This window comes from Balearica regulorum, chromosome 5, assembly GCF_011004875.1.
Source record: "Balearica regulorum gibbericeps isolate bBalReg1 chromosome 5, bBalReg1.pri, whole genome shotgun sequence".
NCBI classification, from domain to species: Eukaryota; Metazoa; Chordata; class Aves; order Gruiformes; family Gruidae; genus Balearica; species Balearica regulorum.
In genome coordinates, this window is record NC_046188.1 from 54,882,873 (window position 1) to 54,901,196 (window position 18,324).

At 40.1% G+C, this 18,324-nt stretch overlaps 1 protein-coding gene across 16 annotated transcripts in view; it reads left to right on the plus strand.

The window, feature by feature from the left end:
- Nucleotides 1-18,324, plus strand: part of PTPN5 (protein tyrosine phosphatase non-receptor type 5) — an 88,149-nt gene that overhangs the window by 53,194 nt on the left and 16,631 nt on the right. For 15 of the 16 annotated variants that reach the window (XM_075754982.1, XM_075754976.1, XM_075754978.1 and 12 more), the window contains 5 exons: nt 4,088-4,326; nt 7,251-7,440; nt 10,478-10,562; nt 16,001-16,080; nt 16,574-16,711. In XM_075754982.1, coding sequence (XP_075611097.1) covers nt 4,088-4,326; nt 7,251-7,440; nt 10,478-10,562; nt 16,001-16,080; nt 16,574-16,711 — 732 coding nt within the window. The remainder of the gene's footprint in view (nt 1-4,087; nt 4,327-7,250; nt 7,441-10,477; nt 10,563-16,000; nt 16,081-16,573; nt 16,712-18,324) is intronic. The other variant, XM_075754990.1, reaches the window with a different exon arrangement.

The following is an 18,324-nucleotide window of genomic DNA, read 5'->3' on the forward strand; positions in this document are numbered from 1 at the left end:
CTTGTGGTATCACCTGCCACTACCAAGAAGAGTCTGACATCTCTGGAGCTGCCCTTCAAGTAGTTGCAGGTGCTGTTAGATCACCCCAACCTCCTCTTTGCTGAACAAACCCAATTCCCTCCACATTTTTCAAAGGTCATGTGCTCCAGACCCCTGGTGTCCTTTGTAGCCCTCCACTGGGCCCACTGCGGTTTGTCCTTATCTGTCTTAAACTGGAGGGCCTAAAATTGGACACAGTATTCAAGGTGCAGCTGCATCAGTGGCAAGGAAAGAGGGATAATACCTCCTTTGATTTGCTGGCCAGGCTCCCTGGTAGGAAGTTTGTCACACTACATACCATGGTTAAGCTCACTCAGAGGCAGCACAGTCGCAAAATCTTCTGGTCAATGTGTTTAAGTGTTGGTTAGAACTTCTGTACAGAAAACAGTTTTATAACAGTTCCCACATAGTCAAGCTTGCTTTGTTTTGTATTCCTGTGGTCTGTGCTAGTAGTCTCCTAGCTAGAGTGGAAGCACAGATGTGTCTGTGTGACAGCCTGTTCTCTGGGGACAAGTCGCAGAGAACCAGAGCATAAGAAATGTCCTGTGCGGTCAGACCAACAGTTCATCTTGCCCAGTATGTTCTCGCTAACAGTGGCATTAGGAAGGAGAGGCTGTTTAGAGAGAGTGTATGAGCCTTTTCCCTTCCTACCTACCTGTCACCTTACTGACTGACCATAGAATTGTAGAATAGTTTTAGTTGGAATGGACCTTTAAAGATCATCTAGTCCAACCCCCCCCTGCTGTGAGTAGGGACATCCTCAACCAGAGCAGGTTGCTCAGAACCCCATCCAACCTGACCTTGACTGTTTCCAGGCATCTACCACCTCTCTGGGAAATCTGTTCCAGTGTTTCACTGCCCTCATCGTAAAATATTTCTTCCTGATATCTAGTTTGAATCTACCCTCTTTTAGTTTAAAACCATTACTCCTTCTCCTATTGCTACAGGCCCTACTAAAAAGTTTGTCCCCATCTTTCTTATGAGCCCCCTTTAAGTATTGAAAGGCTGCAGTAAAGTCTTCCTGGAGCCTTCTCTTCTCCAGGCTGAGCAACCCCAACTCTCTCAGCCTGTCCTCACAGGAGAGGTGCTCCAGCCCTCTGGTCATTTTGTGACCCTCCTCTGGACCTACTCCAACAGGTCCACTTCTTTTTTTTTTTGTACTCAGGACCCCAGAGCTGGATACAGTACTCCAGGTGGGGTCTCACCAGAGCAGAGTAGAGGGGCAGAATCACCTCCCTCGACCTGCTGGCCACGCTTCTTTTGATGCAGCCCAGGTCATGCTGCTTTGCAATTTGAAAACATTTGCTTCTGTCAGTATTTAGGGAATAAGGTATAAAATAGTCATTAGCAGAACATTGAAAATAATGTAGTGATGGAGCTAAGCTGGGTTTCTAGAAACCCAGCCTGGTGGACAACAGATGTTTGCATGAAGACACTTTCTTTTTCCCTCTTTCTCAGGTGAATGATATAGCTTGTTTTTTTTTTTTTTCTTCACCCATGGTTTTTAAGTGATGTGCTGCCTAGAAGGGACCTTGAAAGTGTCTGTTACATCGAGTGCATTTATGATGAAATCTTTCTTTCTCAAATGTATCCTTCGGTCTTTATAGTTGGACCTGATAGATCAGTCCCACGCTGATGGATATACTAGATGGCATACCAGTGAAAAGCAGCTTTTGCATTTTTTTTATTCAGCAACTGTGGTAACTTACAGTAATGCTTTAGTAGTTCCCTGGGGAAGGGAGAAAATGTGCCTTTTTAGACAGGTACTTTATTGCTTTAATGTAGATCAATAACTGTTGGGCCACCTAACGAGGCTGAGAAATGGTGGTCAAGTGATTCTCAGAAGTGATACCAAGAGAAGAGAGGTCCTGTCTGTGCACTTGCTAAAGTCCAACTCCTGTATCGGGGAATTTGTGACTGTAATACATATAGAACAATTTTTTTCAGGAGAACAGAAACCTCAGCTAAGGTTTGAGGCACTTTTCTGAGAATACCCAGGTACCAGAATGTGTTGGGAGGTTAGCAGTCACAGTGAAAATAAAAGGCTGGATAGTGTGCTTGAGGCTTGTATTAGTGATGCTGTCTGTTTTCTGCCTCATATAAGACCCAGGCAGCTGCAGAGAACCCGCGTAGAGCTGTCTAGTACTCCTGAACAGGTTTTCAGAGCCGACTATTTTTCCATTATTTTAGTTTAACCCATCACTTTTAAGTATAACTTAATTTCTTCCAGTGTCTTGGGCAGCTCCTTATTTACTACACTCTTCTTTCAATCTAAAGAAAAGCTGCTTTGTTTCTAGGGTGAACTTTTTGTTCCTTTGGATTTACAGTGTGTTAAATCGCCGGTAAAATCAATTCTGTGTCACCATACTGGCTCTAGAATCTGTAATACATAATCGATACCTAGACCTTCAACTTGGCCCTCAGCACAAGTGTTGATTTTACTAACAACAGCACTCTCCAGCAGTACAAAGTTGTTGAGCAGATACTTTTCACTGCGAACTGCTCAGCTATTACAGGCTTGCAGTATGTGAAAGAACCATGGCTAGTATTGTGGGACTGCCGAGCTGCAGAAATCATCTTGGGGAATGAAAATACAATCCAATCTTCAAGTTTCTTGCTTGTCATCCAACAGGCCAAGCATGTAGGACAGACTTTCTTCAGATTGGCCCCAAATTTGTGTAAAATAAAAGTCTAGTAATCATGTTCCTATGTTTGCTTTTGTAATTACTGTGTACTCTGATTAACTGAAACAAAAAACCATTTTATGTGAAGTAACTGTCAAAGGAATACTGCTGCTTTGTGAGAGTCTTAACATTCGCTACAGCTGACTGTGGACAGAAATCAAAACTTGGTTTGCTTCCTTTCATTCTTTCTCAGAGAAATGAGAGTACATGAAGACACACAGGTACAAGACAATTGTTGTTTAAAATCCTATACAAGCTAATGAGCTTTAGTAACCTAGGAAGAGAAATTTGACCTTTTTTTGATGGCACATTTTCTAAATTAAACTGCCCATTTAAAAGCCATATAAGAAAAGGACTTTTTCTTTGGAAAATACGACCTGTTCTTCTTAGTCTCAAAAGGATGCATGGCAGTACAATATAGTTTGTGTAAGATTTAGCCTGAGTGATACTGCTTCTAGTTTAATGCTAGAGGGCTAAGTTGGCCTGTGGTTCCATATCCTGGAATTCAGAGGTGGACTTGAAATTTTCAACTGAGGTCTGTGTGTAGGATTAAACAGTCTACTGATACAATCTCTAAATCATCTAGTCTGCCACAGCATCCATGCAAACCAACGTGATACAGTAATTTTTTTTATATTATAAACTAATGAAGGGTTTGCATGGCATGAATATAGACTTTAATACTACATTTATGTCCTAGAACTTCACAAGATTTATTATTTAATGTATATACCATGTTTAAATCAGATAATTACATTACAAAACAGGCTTTGCCACTGGCCAGAAACTGATATGGACATTCTGAGCCTCAAAACCAGGTGCATCAAAATCAAGGCCTCTTTAAAAAATGATTGGTTTATACATGAATTCTGGATACAGTGCCAGATTATCAAAGATGTGCAGTTTAGGAAAATTACATTTACTTTTCTTAACCCAGCTATATCTAAATTTTAGAGGGAAAACCATTAAGTCAGGAGAGGTATGATTTGTAGAATAGTATAGTAGATTTTTATTCTGTAAACAAGCCTAGGAAGGATAAGAAAGTGAACAAAAGGACAGTGGTATCATGCTGGCTTGCATATGATGGTCACAAGCACATTCCGCTTGCACTGTATCCCTGAGTTAAGCCTGGCCAGCTCTGTGGAAACCTCTGTAGCTGAAAGCAGGTTTGAATGGGTAGATGTGAAGGCTTGTAACATGCACCACAAAGCTACTCCTGCGTGGAACATTCCTGTCCCCTTCAGTACTCTCCAGTTCTAATATGTTATAGTGGGCTGGGATGCTGCCCTAAAAACCTATCTTCTAGGCTGTATGGAAGGGCTGGCAACAAGCAGAAAGCTTTCTTAAATGTTTGTTTCCTCCAGTTTTGGCATCTACTCAGAGCACGTCCAGACCTTCCCTTTCCACTACAAGAGGACAGACGCCAATCTGTGAGCCGGCAACCTTCATTCACGTACTCAGAGTGGACAGAGGATAAAAATGAGGATGACTTCCTAGATTTGGATCCTGTACCAGAGACTCCAGTCTTTGACTGCGTAATGGACATTAAAGCGGAGACAGATCCAGCTACTCTAACAGTTAAATCCGTGGGCTTGCAAGAAAGGTAGGGTAGATGTGATTAATAGGGGAAAGTCTGGTCCAGATTTTGTGGATTTAGGAGTACTGTGCCTAGTAGGAAGCTTTATTGCCTTCATGAATGTCACTTTAAAATGTGGTTTTAAAGCCAAGCACCTGCTTCATTTCTTGTCTTGTTTTCAGTCCAGTTGTAAGTATAAACATATTAGCCAAAACCCATACTGTTTCTGGACAGCTGTCAACAAGTGTTATTCAAAAGCATCATTTCTTTCTTTTGAAATATCCATTTGTGTTTGATCAGTCTCTTGCCATTCCCCAAGATGGCAACTGCATAGCATGAAATCCACTGTATGGTGGTGAAAGCTTTTACCTTTGAAAGAGGTGGATCTTGTTAATTTTTCTCTGTCATTCATGCTGGAGGATTAGTCCTTTCTCCAAAAGCAAACCATAGGACAAGTGATAATCTGCAATAATTCTCATATTAATGGGTTAGTCCAAACATAAATGAATTCCTTTGAAATTAACCCAGTAATGACACTTTGGGGTGAGCTGGTGTTCGCTTCTTCAGCCATCAGGGCAACAGAGCTTCTCGGAGAGATTCACAGATGGGAAAAGGCAGTTTTAAGATAAAAGGAGGATCACTTTCTGCTTTGTGTTCTTGCAGTTGTCTTAGTGAAATATAACAAAGATCTTGATGATAGAAATCCTGTGAAGAAATTCTACAAAGGTGACGTTATGAATAAGAATGAGGTTACTGAAGGGCCTAATGTAGCAAAGTATCACCTGTATTTCTAGATTTTCAAGCTTAATTGGAGTGCTAACCATTGTTAATTCTCATATCTAAAACTTAAAACAAAGGGCAGAACTTAGATTTTAAAAAGTATTATGCTGCGTTTCCCAAGCTCCACGTGACACAGTAAAAGGGAACGTTACAGAAGAGGCTTTTAATTTGCACTCTGTGAGCTTAGAATGGTGTGTTTTTTCCTCACGTTATTCTTTGTTACGACATTTGTCCTAAAACGTTCTACCTTTTATTGTTATGTTCTACTTTCTGGGGCTTGTCCCTGAACCTGCTGCTTTCAGTGAGTTTTGCCGTTGTTTTTCATTATGGGCAAGGTTGAGCTTGAAATGCATCAGTCATTTGTGCTTTTCCCTGATTTCATTCCATCTCTCTCATTTTAAAGATACTGACATTTCTTCTCAGGTGACCACTAGCCTGTAGGAAAGATACTCACTGTTTCAAGAGAATTGAGGAATATCAATTGGTTCATATAATGAATGACAATTAAAAACTGTCAAAGATGGAGAGATGGGAAAAAGAAAGCAATTACTTGAAGTTCTCAAAGTAGATAGGATGTGCACACTTAAGATGTAAAATAGGCTTGTTTTCAACATACACATGTGTTGAGAAGCTGGACGTAATCTCAAGTTTGAGCTGTGCTGAAACAGATTTCATTTACATCAAGCATTGGTCACTCTTCCTTTTTTTTTGTGTTATACTGAATTATCTACCTATCCTTTTGCATCCATTCTGCTTCTCTATCTTCCTTCCCTCTCATTCTTTAACCACCTATGCTGTTAGAAGGGTAGTCACAAGCTAAATTCAAACAGCACTGAATTCTTTTCTTATGAAGAAACGATCTAATGTCCTCATGCTGATGAACTCTTGATATCTTTATGTCTGTAGTCTGTTCTAGCTTAAAAGAACCTAAAGCACTTGTTATCAAATGCAGCTGTTTCTGGGGAGGAATATAGTAGCACACGGGAGGGTAGGGTCAAAATCTTTTGAAAGGTGTCACTGAAGATTCAGTGTGTACCACTAGTGGTCATGTTTCATCCAAAATCATTTTCCCATGACTGAATTGTAGCAGGAGGCTGGCTGCACAATTTTTTGGAAAAATTCCTGAATCCAGAAAAGGGCTGTGATTCAAGTTACAACTTCTACTCTCTTCTCTGGTGAGCTGGTCATGCCTGCATGTTTACATGGTTTTTCAACAGCTCCTGCAAACACCTCCTAACTAGATTTTGCCAGTTGAGAGTCATCAAAAATAGGTTTACTGTGTGGATGCACAGATCGTTACACCTAGTAATCATCATATTGTATGATTTTATTATTATGTTAAAGATATTTAAATATAGATTCACTGATGGCACTTGAATCTTACTTTTGTCTGTGATACGTGAGATTGACAGAAGCTCAGAAATGCTTTAAAACTGCATTCAATAAACAATGCAGGGATTTTGACTTTTTTGGTTTGTTGTATGGCTAACTTACATTAAAGCTACTAAAATTCTACACTCAACAGCATCTCTGTTTTTAATGTAACTGTTAAAATGTTGGGATCTTCATTTTTAGCCTTCTTAGGATGTTCTGTTGTGGAAAGAAAGTTTTTCAGACAGAAAAATTAATCACTGTGATGGTTGCCTTCTCATGTCTTTATTAATGTTGAACTGGTAATGTTTCTCCCAAGATCTTACTTCACTGATGGTGTCTGTGCTACTAATAAATGGTTATTCAGTAGAATCTGGCCTGACGAAAACTAAGACCAAGATTTTAATTTGCAGTGTCTAAAATGTCAGTCCATATTTAGGCATCCAAAAATATGCTGTGATTTACATAAGTATGAAAACTTTTCCTGCAGTTGCCTGCTCAGCACCTTTGACAAGCAAGTTGCTTCTATTTCCATGATAAAGTATACAATTACCTCACTACAGACAACATTTTGAAAGTGTTGGCCTTCATATTCCAGTGTACAAAATCATCTTCTGGTCTTGTCTACACAAGAAGCATCACCTCTTTCTTCACAGTTAGTGACCAAAATGTACACAGCAGAATCAGCTGAGTGCTTTTCTAAAGTTGCTGTTTGTCTGTGATTGGGCCTGTGTCCATTGCTGACAATGACAGATCAGTCTGTTCTGTTGTAAGCGAACTTTGATCACTCTGTTTTGCAGGAGAGGTTCAAATGTTTCACTCACACTGGATATGTGTACCCCAGGCTGTTCTGAGCAAGGTTTTGGCTATGTCATGTCACCACGGGAACAGTCAGCCCAAGAATACCTCCAGACAGCATCAAACATCCTTACTGAAGAGGAACTGCACAAGAAAGCACTGGATCCTTTCATACTCCAGGCAGAGTTCTTTGTGAGTATCTGACCTCTCTCTTCCAGGACCATCAGAAAAATGGGATATTGTCTCTCTTTTATGAACCTTGCTATTACTTTCTGCAAGTACATACAAACTCCACTTCCATCAGTGAAGCATTTAGTGCAACTCTGGAATTCATCGTCCCTTGAAATGACAATGTCGGAAAGCTTCCAGTGATACCATCACTTAAAAACTAGAGCATTGGTTCTGGCAAAAAAAAAAAAGTTTTGTTTTCACAAATCTTTTTTTTCTGTCGGCTTGCTACTTTTTAAAAAAAATCAAACTTTTTTCGCTAGAGTACAGAAGGAAAGCCAGGTTTGCTATAGGCATAACTTCTTGAAATGTGTCTGGAGTTGCTCTAGGGCTGAATTTAGTCCAAATGCATGTTCTTTATTGTTAAATGCTTGGCATGGAGCTACTTTCCAAGCCTCAATGTTCTCCAGATAACCGAAGCACAGGATGGCTATGTCACTCAGCAGGAGCCATAGAAAGTATGTCTTACTGGGGTTTTTTCTGCACAAAAATTATTTATTAGTTGTAAGCTGCTCTGTCAGTTTGCTTTTAGGATTCTGAAGTATGTTTCCTTGGCTCACTGTATCCACTGTTTTGGAGAAAGAATTCTTTGCCTCATTTTTGGAAAAAATATATGTACACAGATGAAGCAAGCAGTTGAAAATTGTATCTCTAAGTAGTTTAGGGTAAAGGCCAGATACAATTTGGTATAGGGAGTACACTGGCTTTTTAGATCTTTGCATTCTATGAGTCTCTTCCTTAACTGCTTGGGTGTCTGTGTGGTAGGCATTGCCATGTTTATTATAGCTGGCAAAAAAAAAAAAAAAAAAGCAAAATGCTGCAGTAGCTATGAGTATTATGTCTGCTAGGCAGAGTTGTAAATTCCTGCAAAAGATGGGAGATAACCAGGGCACGGTCTTTGCATGCTAGGGTATTTCAGAGTACATGATCAAGAGCTACTGAAGAAGTTAGTGCTGCCAAGTCAAGTGTTCTCTTAAGCATGCAATCTCAGCAGAGCAGGAGGAAGATGATGATTTGCAACATAACAGCCCTTTCAGCCTGTCCTCTTTATGACCTGCAAGGGTCTGAAAGGGCAGGAGTAACACTTTGAGTAGCACTTGCTGTCCTCCTTCCCTGTGCAATTTCAGGGTTTTGGTTTGTTCGGTTTCACTTTACAAGCACAGAGGGAGATGAAATAGTCTGGACTTCTGTTTTAAAACAGACCGTCAGATATCTGTGGTCCTTGATTCACTTAATGCTATACAAGTTGAAGAAAAGCAGCTTTTGCGTAGGCAAGCCCTGATTCTTTTAAAGTGAAGCATCTATTGCTGTTCTAGGGAGGAAATGTTCACTTAGTGTCTGAATTGACTGCTGAACAAGTCCACATAGAATTTCATCAGTCTCTGAAGTGCACTGTAGATTTCAAGCAAAGAAAATAATGTTAGAAGTAGGAAAAAAAATGCTTCATTTCTCTGAGAGACTTTGAATTCGTTTTCCTAGTGTTCAGAAAAATCATTCTACAGCCAAACTATGCCAAGTAATTTTCATTCTTCAATGAAAACTGAAAAAGCGTAGATAAAAATGCTGTGTAATCAGAATGTCATTTCTGTAATTAAAAATTATAAACTAGTTTGGTGGTTTTTTTATGAAATAGTTATCACCAGCTAGCTCTGCATCATGTATTTTCAGTCTGTCTAACCTACTTGGTTTTCAAAGTCCAGATCCAAGCAGCTGTTTTTCATTTTGGAAGAAAAGTCAGAGGGGATGTCACTTGCAGGGCTAAGTCCTGAAATTCTTACAAGATTTGAAGTTTTCACTCAGGCAGAAGTCCTACTGATTTCACCAAGAGTTTGCCTGAGCCGTGAATGACAAAGTCCCAAAGACAGACCATGGTGCTTGGCTCGAAGAGTTTTGGGTGACTAAATACCAAGTAGCAGTTGAGGAAAACATGAAGGTTTCATTCCCATGCAGTTCCCCAAATTGATAGGAAATTACTTCAACAAAATGTTTTTATCATCAATTGCCTCTGGTTAAGCCCAACAGTATGCTCAATGCTGTGTAAGAGACAGAATACAGATAGTTTTCTAAAGCTCCAGAATTTAGCACAGTCCGTAGCTCTGCTCATCTTAATTTCTTCCCAGATTGAAGCTTGTCTTGCTCAACCCTGGCTCCTGTTACCAGTATGTCCAGTACTGGCCTCTCAAATCCAGTGTGCAGCAGCTGGGATAACCAGCTCTGCTCCCAAGCTGCCATGAGCCCTTTCTCTGCTGAGCCTGGTTGACGCATCCCATTTCATCACATGCCTACTGGCTGTGGTTGGTGGATGGTTCCTGTTTGTTCCTGCCTGGCATTGGCCATTACTTGCAGGAGATGAGTAGTGGAGAATAAACCTCTCCATCTTTGTATGTTTTTTGGGTCAGTAGTGTAGAGAGCAGGTAATCCCTGAACACCTGTTTGCTGTCCTTCCCCATGGAGCTTTAAAGTGTCGTGAGCAAAGAGAGTGACACACACACACCCCCCCCAGCTCCGTAGAGTCAGGTCAGTACGCCAACCTGTCATAATGTGTGTCATAATTTGTTGCTAGTGAGAGTCACTAGCAAATTATTTCCTTCCACCCTCAGAGAGGAAGGATGAGTGTGAGTCAGAAAGGATGGTATCTGAGGTCCATCGCTTTTGAAACAGAGTATCTTATGTACCACCTTTTGCTTAGTTCTGTGCCTACACTTCCAATTCAGTTCTAATAATATTAGGAGCTAACATAATGCCATTGCGCATATTAGTCAATGAATTAGTCACTATGAACGTTTTCATATTAAGGATTTCAGAAAAGAAAGCCAGTGACAGTAAAAGGAAACATCAATCATATTTTGGTGGTAAATTGCTAGAAGTACTGTACCATAGGTCTCAGTTGACTTCGTCACTTCGCCTCCCTCACAGGCAGGATGTAATGGGCTTGGGTTTTTATTCCTCTTGTGAATCTAATAATACTACCTACTCTGTTTTGTGTGGTTTTTTTAAACAGGAAATTCCAATGAACTTTGTGGATCCAAAGGAATATGATATTCCAGGCTTAGTGCGTAAGAATCGCTACAAAACAATTCTCCCAAGTAAGTTTCCTGCTTTTAAAGTTACTGAGGCATTCCACGTGCTGAAGGGGCTTTGCACTTTCCTTTCCAGAATGTATCAAGTGTGCTGTCACTACCAGTTATTGTCGAAAGGCCATATTTATGAAGCAGCAACATGGCTTCAAAGCATAAATCAAATTTCAAAAGAGGTACAGAGCATGAAGAACTTAAGATTCACTGAGCATCAGCAGCACTTAAGTTTTTAAGTCATTAGAATTGCATCATTTGGTGCCGCTTAAAAATTCTGCCTAAGAACTTGGTGTGTTTATTCAGATGTTACTTAGTGGTTTCTTTGATTAAACTCTTTAGAAGGACTAAATGCTAGCAATGTTATTTTCCTGACTGATGTTTGTCTCAGAATCATGCCTCAAATGCAAACTGAGAATATCGGGAGCTGGCCTGATAGATTTTGATTTTCTGTATCATCTTAATGCTTTTTCTTTTCTATTACACTCTACTTATTTGTAGCCAGGAGTAGGACTTTTGAGAAGCATTTTAGTACAAATTTTTACAACTGTCATCATTTTCCCCTGTGTCATACTTCGTTACTCTGAAAAATTATATGATTAGATGTCATGCCTCTGTTTTGCTCTAAGCTGTCGTTGGAAGATGCCACCACTAGCCCCAGTAGCTCTATTTGAAAAGCCCAAAAGGTTCAGTGTCAGGTGAGCAAAGATAAGTGCAGAGAAGTCAAAAATGTCCTCAGCTATACCTGTCACTGTAGTCAGTGAACTTGGATTGGAAATGAATCCAGTAGAGACTTTTTAAATCTAGATTTACAACTCCAGCAGCTGCAGCCAATGATCCAATGCGCACAACCTTTCTGATGACTTTGTACTCCACCTTAGATGAGAAGTGTAAAAACTTTCAACAATGTTTCACAGTTTCTGTGCTAATGACTGAGGTGAATCATTAAGGTATTAATTCACTGTTTTTGCTAGAAAGGGAAGATTGCAAAAGCAGTTAGTGATTTCAGATGCCTAGATCCTAGATTTTAAAGTGATCTATATATACTGAGTTTGGTATCTAATGTGTACTTTGAGAACTGGATCCATTTTAAATATCTCATGTTGGCTGTTTAAACTGAAACGTGAGAATTGCTGCCATTTTGAACGTCCTGTTCCAGATTGTAAACAGATGCCAATTGGCTCACTACTGTATATTTTTAAGAATGATTAGTCAATGAGTTAATTATTTGCTGCAAAATTCATCTCAACCACATGGATATCTACTAGCAGCCATTGTTGTCACTTTGACCTCTCTAGATAAGATCTCTAGTTTCTACCCTACCATGCAAATGGCACCAAGTTGGGCAAGAGTGCTGATCTGCATGAGGGTAGGAAGTCTCTACAGCAGGATCTGGACAGGCTGGATTGATGGGCTGAGGCCAATTGTATGAAGTTCAGCAAGGCTCAGTGCTGGGTCCTGCATTTGGGTCACCACAACCCCATGCAACGCTACAGGCTTGGGGAAGAGTGGCTGGAAAGCTGCCTGGCAGAAAAGGACTGGGGGGGGGGGGGGGGTGTTGGTCGACAGCCAGCTGAATATGAGCCAGCAGTGTGCCCAGGTGGCCAAGGCGGCCAACAGCATCCTGGCTTGTAGCAGGAGTAGGGAAGTGATCGTCCCGCTGTACTTGGCACTGGTGAGGCTGCACCTTGAGTACCGTGTTCAGTTTTGGGCCCCTCACTACAAGAATGATATTGAGGCAGTGGAGAGTGTCCAAAGAAGGGCAACAAAGCTGGTGAAGGGTCTAGAGAGCAAGTCTTGTGAGGAGTGGCTGAGGGAACTGGGATTGTTTAGCCTGGAGAAGAGGAGGCTGAGGGGAGACATTACTGCTCTCTACAACTACCTGACAGGAGGTTGTAGTGAGGTGGGTGTTGGTCTTTTTTCCCAGGTAGCAAGTGATAGGACAAGAGGAAACAGCCTCAAGTTATGGAGGGGGTCCAGTCTAAACCAGGGGAGGTTTAGATTGGATATTAGGAAAAATTTCTTCACTGAAAGGATTGTAAGGCACTGGAACAGGCTGCTCAAGGAAGTAGTTGAGTCACCATCCCTAGAGGTATTTTAAAAAAGCCATGTAGATGTGATGCTTAGGGACATGATTTACTGGTGGACTTGGCAGTGTGAGGTTAATGGTTGGACTCGATGATCTTAAGGATCTTTTCTAACCTAAATGATGCTATGATTCTGTGCCTCCAAGGATTAACAAGGTGAATTCAAGCTCATTACGATCTGGATATTTTTTCTGAATGAATTCCAAAACTTATAAACTCTGTGCAACTTTGTCCCTGGCTGTGACCAAGGAATGGCTTGATATTGCTGAGGAAAGAAGAGGGCTGACTGTTTGCTCTTACCAAGTAGCTCCATTTTGAAGGGATTGATGCTGACAGTAAAGAGGCTAGCAAGGAGAGCTAAACATCTCCTTCATGCTTCAAAGCCAAGGATCCCAGTAAACTATCCATGCGCAAAGTAGGAGAGGAAACTGGAGGCAAGACGAGGGAGAGTCCAGTGCCTTTCAGGCTTTGACCATCCACTGACTTTTTAGTTTCTAAGCTGACCAAATATAGCATATGCTGCCTTGAGTATCTACCTAGCATTCCTCCAAGTTCTAGCTGCAGAAAGCAGTTAATGGCAGGAACTGCTGAACAAGCTGCAGAAGGGCAGACTCAGACAACTTATTATCATAGGGAACAACAAATAAATGCTTGATTACCAAACTAGAGTCAAATCCAAAATCTGAATTTTAAAAAGTGACTAAAATTCCTGTACCAGCTGCATCGCCAGAAGCAATCTAGGTAGTTGTCATTAAAAGGTGAGCGGTGACTTTACATAATGATCGGTTACTTGCAGTCCTAGAGTTGATAGTAGTAAGTGAGAGACGTGAAAATAGTCTGTAATTAATCTCATTTATGTTTCTTTTGTAGTAAATTCTTTTTGCAAATTCTCCAATTTTGCTTGTGGTAGTAAGATGGCTTAGAAGGTGGCTTTTTGATGGCAGAAGGTTGTTTTCAGGAAGATGCCAAGCTAAGGAGATTGATTTGGATATTTCATAACTATGAATTTGTTTCCAGACAGTGCTTTTGTGGGGATGAGTCCTACAGCATTTCCTGGAAATTGATAACTTTTCTCCAAGATGTTTGGAGGCACTTTTTGAATATATAGAATCTTTTGTTATAGAATTCCAGAGATGGCAAGAACTTCTTGCAGCGTGTTGTATATCAATCTCATGGAATCATTTTCTCAAGAGTAATGTCTAGACAGACTTTTAAAATTTCTACATAGCTCTATTGCTTTTACACCTTTTTAAGTAATGCAAAACATTTCAGTTAAGTTTAGTGAGTTCTTCTAAAATGTCAAACATAGTATCAACATGAAATGGCCATAAAAGAGACTGTGGAAAAAACAAGTGACACATCATTTGGTTTCTTAGAGATGCAGACTACAACTGCTTTTTTAAAGGCATGTTGTCGTCTTGAACCCGACCTGTGCACTAGTTTTGTCCTGGGAGAGATGTTTTCATTAAAAGTAGGATTTGATTTTGCTTAAATGTGTCTCTATTGAAAATTTGAAATTCATACTACAAACTCTTATTAAAGTGTTGTCATGATTTTTTTTCAAAATAGGAGTTATTCCTGTTTATATTTCTAAGAGATGCAATTCAGCTTGTTACACTTTCTGCAAAACAGTGCATGTTCTTGTGTACACAATGCGTTAATAGGCCTCTTACATGAGATAAGGTACATGAGACAATGCTACCTTAACAACTGTAAATACTACATTAACAGAAAAATTACAAACCAAGTTTTATAATTTAAAGTAAAAGCATCTTCTGAATAATGTTTTAGTATTTGTGGAAACAGCAATAAAATGTCCACAGTGAAAAATAACTCAAATTCTACTGCAGTTGAAGAATACTAAAAGAAGCCTGTGCCTAAAAATCTGTGGCACCTGTTGATAGAGTTCTTCAGATCCATTTTATTTCTCTCTAAAGACCCACCATGAGATGGACAACATAGTATTATTGTTATTACTAGTAGGGAAAAATCATGTAATCATTACTCAGACTTCAGGAGACTCCATGGATGACTGTGTAAAATCCAGGCAAAGAAACTTCACGCAAGGGGTTTAATTACCAAGTCCAGTGACATTTGAATAAACATCTGGCAACCAATGTCTCCTTTATAATGGTGTGACATGTTGCAGGCTATCAGAACTACTGATTAAAAAGCAGATTTAATTTCTTGCCTCACCATTTCCCCACCACTAGCGAGGTGAGCAAAGTTGAGCAGGAGGGAACTGTATTAGAGAAGAACTCGTGGGTTTCAGTACTTATGTGCTATAAAACTGTATCTTTGCTATTATTTTTGCTTTGCAGGTTGTGATTATATTACCACATAATAGATAACATGAATCTGTTCTGTCTGAGTACAGTGTTTCATGCTGAGTCTGTGTTTGTAGTACAGTAGAAATTATTGTGTGCTTAGTCCTTTGTGCTTTACCCAATATCACACTATTTTTGCATATTTTCTATTTTGTTCTGGTTTCTAAGCAGGCTGTGTTTTTTTATGAAGAAGTCATCTGTGGTTTGTTTTTAATATTCTCCTGGTGATATACACAGTTGCTGTTTGCTGAGGCCTCTGTCAGGAGGATATGTCTTGTCAATGATAACAAACTGCGTAGTACTGGTGAAAATGGATGAACATGGGCCTATGTCAGTTCACATTAAAATCAGTGGAACAGCTCCCATTCACTTCAGTGGGAATTGGACCGAGCTTCTCGGGTGGAATCATGTTTTCATTTGTTATCTTACTAGAACAAGAATAATGTCTCAAACAGCCGCAACGAGGGAGAGTCAAGTACTGAAGAGACTTATGCAAACTATGAGAGACTGTTAATATTCTTTAATTTCTCCTTAACCATTGTATTTGTTAATAGCACATCTTGGAGTTTAGCTCACTGCAAGACAAAACAGGGAAAGAGTTACTGTCATCTCGCTTGCCTGCGTGCAAGGAAAGTGTGTTTATGGTTTGGGAGAAAAGCTGTTTGCTGTTCTTTCACAAATGATATTCTAATGTCTTACAAGCCAGAATAACTCTGTTGACCTAACAAACTGAGAAATAATTTCTGAGCAGAAAACTGCTTTTCCAGAGTTGTTCTGGGACACTGACTCTGCAACAGGTACAACTAAGCAGGCTTCAGAGAGTGGGTAAAACTATCAGAAGAAGCCAAATTACCCCAACCACCCTTTCCTTTTTTTTTATAGTAACACTTTAATATGGGAGCTCTCCAAGGCCACTCACATTTGTTGTGGTATGGCCATCAATGCATGTAAATGTCTCGCTGTACAAAATGATCTTGTATTTCTCTTTATCTCGTCTGAGCAACTGATAAACTATTACTTATCTGTTTACACCTTTCAGATCCTCACAGCAGAGTGTGCCTTACCTCAGCTGATCAGGACGACCCCCTTAGCTCTTACATCAATGCTAACTACATCAGGGTAAGAGCTCAATAATCCAATGTGTCTGCATAGCCTCTATCAGCCACTGTTAATGTAAACAGAATTGCAACATCCACTGGCTTTTAAAGGCATCCTAGCTGAACTGATTGTTTTTCTTTCCTGCTTATATTAACTGAAAATCAAATCTCAAAGTGCAACTGTACAGGTTCAGACCAGACAAAAACACACTTCTGCACTTCGTGATGCAAATTGCTTGTCACCTGGGCTGACCAAGGCACTGGATAATAAGCCTGAATAAGGCTCTTGACTTAGCCAGAGTCACCTCAAGGCTGTTGGACGCTCATTGCTCATTATGCAAGTCCATATTGTGCCTTTGCTCCATGTACACATGTACAGGAGAGAGAGAGGGGAGGAATTGATGCCGTGGAGTCACCATTCCAACCAGTGGCAGCTCTCTGTTTTAAAGACTGAACCTTCAAGGTTGTGGTGGGTCATCCCTGTTAAAATTGATCTCTTGTTGTTTTGTTGACAGGGCTATGGAGGAGAGGAAAAGGTATATATTGCTACTCAGGGACCAATAGTTAATACTGTCAGTGATTTCTGGAGAATGGTGTGGCAGGAGCGTTCTCCCATCATTGTCATGATTACCAATATAGAAGAGATGAATGAGGTAATGGTGTTACATATAGTCTGTATTTTTATCTGTACTCTAGCAGATATTTTCGACATAGATGCTAAGCCAGCGAACAGAAGTTGGTTCAGTGGCCTGAGCAATCAGAGCCAGCATTAAATTCTTCAAGCTCAGAGAAGATGTGGGCTTCTCTTTCCGTTCGGTTTACTGTAAGTCTTGTTTTGCTGTCTGACAGCCTGCTGCTGGTTTTGCCATTTTTCCTCTCTGAGATGACCTGAAACCTCTCCAAACCCAGCTCTATTTGCAGACACTCTTTCAAATTCTTTCTAAAGGAATCAAAACCAATAATACCCCATAACTACTAAGGTTGAATATCTTTAATCAACAGAGTTGGTGCTGCTTTATCTTGCATTTATTATGATTCAGTGTCTATATCCACATTTCATTGAGGCTGTCCCTGACTTATGAAACATGCTAATTAAAATAATCAACAATTAGACCTGACTTGAATATGGAGGACCTTTGCCTGAATGCATCTAGGAAATGCTTTTGAAATACTGAAATTAAGGTGCTTAAATTTTCCATTCACCACCTACTTCCAGAAATTAAACTGTCATGGTATTTCTGCTGATCAACCTAACATGATTTTTGTTTGCAGTTTAAAATACTGCTGCCCTCCAGCTGTTCGTTACTTACCTGCTGAAATATTTGTCCCATAGCAGACTTGAAAGAACCATGTGCCTGGGCTTCAGTTCACAGACAGGTAGTAGAGCTTAGGTCTGCCTCTATTGGCAGCGTAAGATGTGAGAAAGTCATCTGGGCACTGCATCCCCTCTCGCCACTGGCAGCAAGGTGTAGTGGAGAGATCCAAATGGTGTTTCTTAAACTGCAGCAGCAGTATTTGTCAAAGCTTGTCCCTCGGAACCCATTAGTAATTTAAATGAGAGTGTTTCCTTTGGAGAAGAAGCTTTAGACACTTAGAAACCCAAGAATATGAGCATACTTCCATCATATACACAGTTATAATGGCTTAACTGCTAGCTGGAAGCTTCATGCCCATAATTATGCATGTGCACAGACCTTTGGCTTTCCCCCGTTGTGAAGTAAATAAATTTAACCTTGGATTTTAGTGAAAAAAGACACGAACGAGACAGACACAGAATTATCACACTTTGCAAGTTAAAAATGGTCAGTTATTACAGCCAGCTGATCAGATGCATACTGTCAAGACATTGCTGATTCAAAGTACAGTATGTTGCCGATCTAAATGTTTTGTTTTCACTAACATTTTAAACTCCTGAATGACATACCTGATGGTAAGTTCTTACACTATAGTTTTCATAGCAAGATTGTATAACAGCAATGTAAAATGACCTTTACATCTGAATTTCCCCTTATCCACACTGACCAAGTATTTCACCCATCATACCAGTCTTGAGAAGCAGTGCACTGATGCTCTATATAAACTGGGGCTTGCTGCAACCTATGTATCATAACAGAGCTGCTGAGTCTTTTCTGATACCTTTTGTATCAAAAATTAAACGGTGTCAGGAATCTCAGCCATAAATACAGGGTAAGTCCTTTCATGTAAATGTCTCCTACAGTCATTCCCTTTCTTCCATAACGTGTGTGTGTGTATATATATATATATA